Source organism: Glycine max, chromosome 14 (assembly GCF_000004515.6).
Source record: "Glycine max cultivar Williams 82 chromosome 14, Glycine_max_v4.0, whole genome shotgun sequence".
NCBI classification, from domain to species: domain Eukaryota; kingdom Viridiplantae; phylum Streptophyta; class Magnoliopsida; order Fabales; family Fabaceae; genus Glycine; species Glycine max.
Genome location: NC_038250.2, coordinates 36,812,947 through 36,821,508, shown reverse-complemented (window position 1 = coordinate 36,821,508; position 8,562 = coordinate 36,812,947). Strand labels below are relative to the sequence as shown.

The 8,562-nt window shown below is 40.2% G+C and overlaps 1 protein-coding gene and 1 non-coding gene across 2 annotated transcripts; one reads left to right on the top strand and one right to left on the bottom strand.

Moving 5' to 3' along the window:
- Window positions 1-5,723: 5,723 nt before the first annotated feature.
- LOC106798178 (uncharacterized) lies at window positions 5,724-7,850 on the top strand (the record flags this gene model as incomplete). The annotated part of the gene is made up of 2 exons (XM_026128000.1): window positions 5,724-6,614; window positions 6,834-7,850. Coding segments are annotated over 2 exons (1,908 nt in total), but the record flags the coding sequence as incomplete, so codon positions are not given.
- LOC113001269 (small nucleolar RNA R71) lies at window positions 5,988-6,094 on the bottom strand. The gene has a single exon (XR_003266588.1). It is a non-coding gene; the product is annotated as a small nucleolar RNA R71 (small nucleolar RNA).
- Window positions 7,851-8,562: the final 712 nt, after the last annotated feature.

Here is an 8,562-nt window from a genome sequence, read left to right as displayed (position 1 = left end):
CGTGCTAGAGCTAGAGTAATGAGTGAAGTAGAGGAGGGGCAAGAACAGATCAAGGTTGACATGGAGGCCATGAAAGAGAAAATGTCCACAATGATGGAGGCCAATATGAGCATGAAGGAGATAATGGAGGTCAATGCGGCTGCATTGATGAGGTGAACCCGATGCCCCCATCTGGCCTCAACCAAATGAATCATCCAACCTCAAATATGGTAGGCAAAGATTTGGGAAGTAGGGACAGCCCCCATGATGTGCAAATTCAAAACAAGCACGCCTTCCCGCCATATGGCCTGCCTCCCAACTGTACACCACCCAATGTGGCATACACTCCTAATGAGAATGTCAATAACTCCACTCTGATACTCATTGGGAGCTAATAACCTCAATCTGATCAGGCGCATGTCTCTCAAACCATGGGGGAGACACATGAAATTCCCCACCACAATCTAGCCGACTTCGAGCCTTGCCTCGAATATGCCACCGGAGGGCAAGCAGTTGGTGGTATACCCTTGCCAAACACTTTGGAGGGCCCTCAATATCACCCACAACTACACCTCTTGCATTCCACAACAAGTAAAAACCCTCATGCTATGGCAGAAATGGGAAAGTTGGATCATCTAGAGGAAAGGCTCACGACCATTGAAGGAGGTGAAGATTATGCCTTTGCTAACCTAGAAGAGTTGTTCCTAGTACCCAATAGCATCACCCCTCCCAAGTTCAAGGTGCTGGACTTTGACAAGTACAAGGGGACTACTTGCCCCAAGAACCATCTAAAGATGTATTGTCAGAAGATGGGGGCATATGAAAAAGATGAGGAATTGCTGATACATTCCTTCCAAGAAAGTCTTACTGGGGCAGCTGTTACCTGGTACAGTAACTTGGAACCTTCCCGAGTCCATTCTTGGAAGGACCTAATGGTTGCCTTCGTCAGGCAGTGTCAGTATAATGGCTTCGGATAGGATGCAACTACAGAACATGTGCAAAAAGGGGGCACAGATCTTTCAAAGAATATGCCCAAAGGTGGAGAGACCTGGCAGCTCAAGTGGCACCTCAATGACGGAGAAAAAAATGATGACAATGATAGTAGACACATTACCAGTATTCTACTATGAAAATATGGTGGGCTACACAGCTTCAAGCTTTGATGATTTAGTTTTCACCGACGAAAGGATCAAAGTGGGTATGAAAAGAGGCAAATTTAATCACCTTGCTTGGACGAATGAGAAAACTGGGGAAAATGAAGACGGGGAGGATGAAGGAGAAACCCATGCTGTGACTGCCATTCCTACCAACCCAACAATGTCATTACTCAGCCAATAACAACCCATCTCCTTACCCACCACCCAGTTATCCACAAAGGCCATCCCTAAATCAAACCACAAAACCCACCTACCACACGACCAATGCTAAACAACACTTTTAGCACGAACCGAAGCACCAACCAAAAGGGGATTTTGCAGCAAAAAAATTGTAGAATTCACCCCAAATTCCGGTGTCATATGCTAAACTTGCTCTCATATCTACTCGATAATTCAATGGTAGCCATAACCCCTGCTAGGTTTCCTCAACCTCCATTTTTCCGAGGATACGACTTGAACGCAACATGTCCATATCATGGAGGAGCCTTGGGGCATTCCATTGAGCATTGTATAACCCTAAAGCATAAGGTGCAAAGTCTAAATGATGTGGGCTAGCTGAAATTTGAGGAGAATGGCTTGTTGAATCCTAACACTAACAAGCGACACCACACATGGGGCAATTTTGAAAGCTGTTGTTAGATGTCTCTAATGACTTATCAAGATCTTCAAGTTTATGCCATTATTGTAAACCATAGTTACAATGTTAAATAAAATGGATAAATCTGGCATCTTTGTCCCTCATCCTCTCGTAATTACATCTTTGCTTCCACTGGAATGTGGGTGCAAGCCATTGGTTTGTTCGCTCGAGCGACATGCACTCCTGAGTGCTGACTTCCAAGACCGTTCAATCAGATATTACTCGTCTTGCACATTGGTGGGGGTGCCGTAAAACAATGAGTAAAGTTCAAAGCAAATAAGTTTCAAAATAAATAAAAAGTTCAAAATAAAAAAAAGAGGCATTTGATTGACTGTGTTTTCAAGACGTTCATGTGAACTCATTTTATCATTCCGGAAAGTTTGTCTTTTTAGAGAGAAGTGAGTTATCAAGAATAGGATGTTGGACAAAGGGCCTCAGTTATCTTAAGAAGGGGGGGGTTGAATTAAGATACAAAGACTATTCCCCAATTAAACTTTCACTCTCTCTTTTTGGATTAACATTGCACCCTTAACATGAATTACTCAAAAGACAATTCAAAATAAACTTCTTTAAAGCAAAAGATAAATAGCAATAAATAAAAGAAGTTTAAGGGAAGAGAGGAATGCAAACTTGATTTATACTGGTTTGGCCACTTCCCGTGCCTACGTCCAGTCCTCAAGCAACCCACTTGAGATTTTCCACTCTCTTTATAAAACTCCTTTTACAAAGTCTGAACCACACAGGGACAACCCTTCTCGTGTTCAAAAATCCTTTACAACAAGAGACCCACGGTCTCTTAATCCCTTTTCAGAAATAAGAAGAAGAGAAGAAGAAATCTCTCTTAAAAGAGATAGATTGTACAATGAAGATCAATCAAAATTCCTTATTGAATATGCAAGTGGTTGACCAAGGAATCTTTTTGAGAGGATAAGACAGTTCAGTTCAGAAAAACTCTTAATCTTTTGAGAGGATAACACTTTTTGGGCAATGAAAACTCTCTTTAAATTCGTGTTTCCAAGTCACCTTTGATGGCCATTCATAAAACGTTTGAATAGATGTGACTCTTGGAAATTATTTTCTGAAAAATCCCCTCTGGTAATCGATTACAAGACTTGTGTAAACGATTACAGGTTTTGAAATTTGAATTAAAATGTTCAATAAACTGCAGGTAATCAATTACCATCCATGTGTAATCAATTGCACATTATAAATTTTGAATTCAAATTTCTAGTGACTATAAACATTTTCAGCTGCTGGTAATCGATTACCAGAGAGTAAATCTCAATTTAAAATGATTTAGATAGAATTCTTTGGCCAAACCTTTTGCTTTTTCAATTTGGAAACTTCTTCCTAAGATTCTAGAGATCAACTTGATAATATATCTTGATTTTCTTGGATTCTTGGATTCTTGTCTTGAATAAAACTTAGAAGCACTTGATCCTTTGGCATCATCAAAACATCAAAACATCTTGCTTCTACATAGGAGTCATTTGACTTAATCCGTCAACTGAAAAAAAATCCTTCAAACTATTTCTCGTCCTTGGAAAATTCTTTTTCAAGAATCAACTGCTTCTTTCATTCTTCCTGATGTGCCATCATTTTCTTCTATTTTCTAAACCCTTTTTGCACCATTTTAATTTTTGATTGGTCTTAATTGTCAATTAATTAGGTAGTTTTATTATTTGGGCTCATTTAGCTAATTTGATGTTTTTAATCTAATTTCAGGAATTAATGAAACATTGGGCTTAATCCGGATTTTGGTTGTGGACTTGAAGAGGGCAAATAAAGCAGCGCTTACCTTAGTTAATTTCTAATTAGGAAATTTTGCAATTTTATTTTATGTTGTTCAGTGTTTATTTCGTTTTGGGCCAGAGTATTGTACTAGGGCCCAGTGACTTTAAGTGACTCTTTTTAAATAGCTGCCTTGGGATTCGTGCAGGGCATTCTATTCTGCTAGGCTATTTTCATTATTCAGAGCTTTGGTTTTAGGTTTTCACGTTTTTCTGTTCCGTTGTTACAATTTTCGTTCTTAATGCAAATTTTCGTTTTCTGCTTCTAATTACGAGTTCATTCTTGCTTCTTCTTCTACGTTCATTTACGTTTCTGTTCATTTGCATTTCTTTTCATTTACGTTCTTGTTCATTTACGTTTCTGCTTCATGTTTCATTTGCGTTTTCTGTTTGAATCCATGGAAGGCTAGATTTTCTGGTGTTGTTTCCTGTTGAGGACGAAGCCCAACTCTCTTTGAGGTTTCGTTTGTAATGTGGTTTCCTGGAAGTTTTCCCTTCACCAGTTATCCCAATTTCGTGAATATTAATCAGTGCACACTTCGTGTTCGATTAATTGCCTCTGAGCCTAACTTGCGTTCATGCTTAATGGACGAAGGGCTAACTAGTGTATGTGGTGCCTAATCACGTATTGAAAACCCTAAGTTGATTTTCGCTTAGTAAATTGAAATAGGGTTGGATTAAGTGGTTGACTGTTAGGGACGAATTCTCCATAACCCAGGATAAGAGAGTGGCTTCTGAATCAGAGGAAACAACCCGTTTTTAATATTAGTAGTTTCGTATTCCATTTTATTTGTTCTGCTCTTTAATTATCAAACAACCAACCCCCCCCCCCCCCCATCGTTACTGTTACTGCAAGTATATTATGAACATTTGGCTTGTCACTGCTCGTTGGGAAACGACCTAGGATCACTTCCTAGTTACTGCATTTTCATGTTTATTTGATTCGGGTACGACCTCGATCAAATTTGGCGCCGTTGCCGAGGAGCAGTGTCCAAAGGTTCATAATAGCTAGCTAGTGTTGTGTGTTTAATCCTTTCGTGTTTTATGTTTAATTGTTAGTATTGTGTTAGTATGTGTGTTAGTGTTGTTTAGTGTCCTGGTATTTTGTTTAATGTGTGTTCTGTTTCAGTTTTCCCATTAAGCGTTTCCCCTGTTTCAGTCTTGGGTGTTTTGCTGTGAAGATTGTGCTTGAAAACAGAGTAGTAGTAGAAATCAGCTTGCGGAAAAACAGAGTAGTAGTAGAAATCAATTAGAGACGGATTTTAGCGACCACCCATGCTGAATTATTTGGGATTTTTTGTTTTAGTAGCTAGGGTTGTTATTTTTGGCTGAATTTTTTTGTGGTAACTTCTTTTAATCCATATTTTGTGGGAAAAATAGCTAGAGCCTTTAGTTTGGTCAGATTTGAAAGTTCCAAAAAACTAGCAAATTTTGTGTTTGTCAAAACTTCAAACGGCCATAACTTTTGCTCCGGTTATCAGAATCGCAATTATTATATATGCATTTGGGGTAGAAAAAAATTTCCTATGCATTTGGACGTAGGCCGGCTGAGGTCTCCATCGTCCAAAAAAAGCGATTCTGTCAAAAGTTTTTTATTTTTCAAGTTTTATTCACTTATTTTTCTTAACCTACCAATTTTAGCTTTCATAGTTAGACTTTGAATTTTTGTCTGAAATTTTTGATGCTATCTTCTCATCATTTTATAAGGTTGCTCACAAAATTTCAAGTCATTTGGATATCATTTGAGGGTAGCTGTAGTTCAAACCTACACCTTTATTTACATGACAAGGCAACTAGTTGTGTGCATGCTGAATGTAGTGTATGACTAGAGGCAATCCATCTGACTTACAACCCTTTGATCCTGAGATAGATAGGACATTTCATAGATTAGTTAGGCATCATTTTATACCTTTTGATCATTCTGAGCATTCCATAACTGGTGAATCTGTGCATTCTGTTATTGGTGATTTTGAACATCCTGATCTTGAGCATTATAATTTTGAGCATTCTGATTCTGAGCATTCTGATTTTGCACATTCTGAGAACATGGCACAACCTCCACCTCGTGAGAGGACTCTAAGGGAAATGGCTGCACCTGATTTCACCTATGAAAGCTTGTGCATCCAATACCCTGATGAGGATGTCCCATATGTTCTTAAAACTGGACTGATTCATTTGCTTCCAAAGTTTCATGGCCTTGCAGGTGAAGACCCGCACAAACATTTGAAAGAATTTCACATTGTCTGCTCCACCATGAAACCCCCAGATGTCCAAGAGGATCACATATTTCTGAAGGCTTTTCCTCATTCATTAGAGGGAGTGGCAAAGGACTGGCTGTATTACCTTGCTCCAAGGTCCATCACGAGCTGGGATGACCTAAAGAGAGTATTCTTAGAAAAATTTTTCCCTGCTTCCAGGACCACAACCATCAGGAAGGATAACTCAGGTATTAGACAACTCAGTGGAGAGAGCCTGTATGAGTACTGGGAGAGATTTAAGAAACTATGTGCCAGTTGCCCCCACCATCAGATTTCAGAACAGCTTCTTCTCCAATATTTTTATGAAGGACTCAGTAATATGGAGAGAAGTATGATAGATGCTGCCAGTGGTGGAGCCCTTGGAGACATGACCCCTGCTGAAGCCAGAAATTTAATTGAGAAGATGGCCTCCAACTCCCAGCAGTTTAGCGCCAAAAATGATGCCATAGTCATTAGAGGAGTGCATGAGGTAGCTACAAACCCATCTGCATCATCTGAAACTAAGAAGCTTGAAGGCAAACTGGATGCGTTGGTCAACTTGGTAACCCAGCTGGCCTTGAATCAGAAATCTGTACCTGTCGCAAGGGTTTGTGGTTTGTGCTCCTCTGCTGACCACCATACAGACCTTTGCCCTTCCATGCAGCAACCTGGAGCAATTGAGCAACCTGAAGCTTATGCTGCAAATATTTACAATAGACCTCCTCAACCTCAGCAGCAAAATCAACCACAGCAGAGCAATTATGACCTTTCCAGCAACAGATACAACCCTGGATGGAGGAATCACCCTAACCTCAGATGGTCCAGCCCTCAGCAACAACAACAGCAGCCTGCTCCTTCCTTCCAAAATGCTGCTGGCCCAAGCAGACCATACATTCCTCCACCAATCCAACAACAACAACAACCCCAGAAACAGCCAACAGTTGAGGCCCCTCCACAACCTTCCCTCGAAGAACTTGTGAGGCAAATGACTATGCAGAACATGCAGTTTCAACAAGAGACCAGAGCCTCCATTCAGAGCTTAACCAATCAGATGGGACAATTAGCTACCCAATTGAATCAACAACAGTCCCAGAATTCTGACAAGCTGCCTTCTCAAGCTGTCCAAAATCCCAAAAATGTCAGTGCCATTTCATTGAGGTCGGGAAAGCAGTGTCAAGGACCTCAACCCGTAGCACCTTCCTCATCTGCAAATGAACCTGCCAAACTTCACTCTATTCCAGAAAAAGGTGATGACAAAAATCTACCTAACAATTTCTGTGCAGGTGAATCTTCTTCCACAGGTAATTCTGATTTGCAGAAGCAGCACATTCCCCCTCTTCCATTCCCTCCAAGAGCAGTTTCCAACAAAAAAATGGAAGAGGCAGAGAAAGAGATCTTGGAAACGTTTAGAAAAGTAGAGGTAAACATACCTCTGTTGGATGCAATAAAGCAAATTCCAAGATATGCCAAATTCTTGAAGGAGCTGTGCACTAATAAGCGGAAGCTTAAAGGAAGTGAACGCATTAGCATGGGCAGAAATGTCTCCGCATTGATTGGTAAATCTGTTCCTCAAATTCCTGAAAAATGCAAAGATCCAGGTACATTCAGCATACCTTGTATTATAGGGAATAGTAAGTTTGACAATGCCATGCTAGATTTAGGAGCCTCTGTTAGTGTTATGCCTCTGTCGATTTTTAATTCTCTATCTCTAGGTCCCTTGCAGTCAACTGATGTGGTAATTCATTTAGCTAATAGAAGTGTTGCCTATCCTGTTGGTTTCATAGAAGATGTCTTAGTTAGAGTTGGTGAACTGATTTTCCCTGTTGATTTTTATATCTTGAATATGGAAGATGGATTTTCTCAAGGATCAGTTCCCATCATTCTAGGCAGACCCTTTATGAAAACTGCTAGAACTAAGATAGATGTTTATGCAGGCACACTGTCCATGGAGTTTGGTGATATAACTGTTCATTTTAATATTCTGGATGCTATGAAATACCCATCTAAAGATCTTTCTGTATTTCATGCTGAAATAATTGACCATGTTGTTGATGAATACATGACTGATCTTTATTCTAATCTGCATGCCTCTCACTCTTCATGCATTGAGTCTGAAATTGTATTTGATCATATGTCTGAATTTGATGCTGAGAGTGAATCTGAAAGTGATATTGATTGCATGCCTCGTGGTGGTGTTTTACCTCTTGAGATTGATTTAATAGAGTCAGATAGGACTAACCATGTTTCAGGAAGTACACATACCTCTGACTTTCTTTATGAGGTAAAGGCTGAGAAACCATCTCCTTCTACCACTGTCCAGCCGACCACACCAGAATTGAAGCCTCTGCCATCAAATTTAAAATACGCTTACTTGGATGATAGCAAGAGTTTTCCAGTGATTATATCTGCCTCCCTTGCTGATGAGCAAGAGGAGAAGTTGTTGTCAGTTCTCAAGAAGCATAAGAAGGCTATAGGCTGGACCCTGGCGGACATTCCTGGTATTAGCCCATCCACATGTATGCATCGAATAAATTTAGAGGATGGAGCTAAACCAGTAAGACAGCCACAGAGAAGACTCAACCCGGTGATTCTTGATGTAGTGAAGAAGGAGATAACCAAGCTTTTGCAAGCTGGGATCATTTATCCTATCTCCGACAGCCAATGGGTGAGTCCCGTCCAGGTAGTCCCGAAAAAGACTGGCCTCACAGTGATCAGAAATGAGAAGGAGGAGCTGATTCCTACTCGGGTGCAGAATAGTTGGA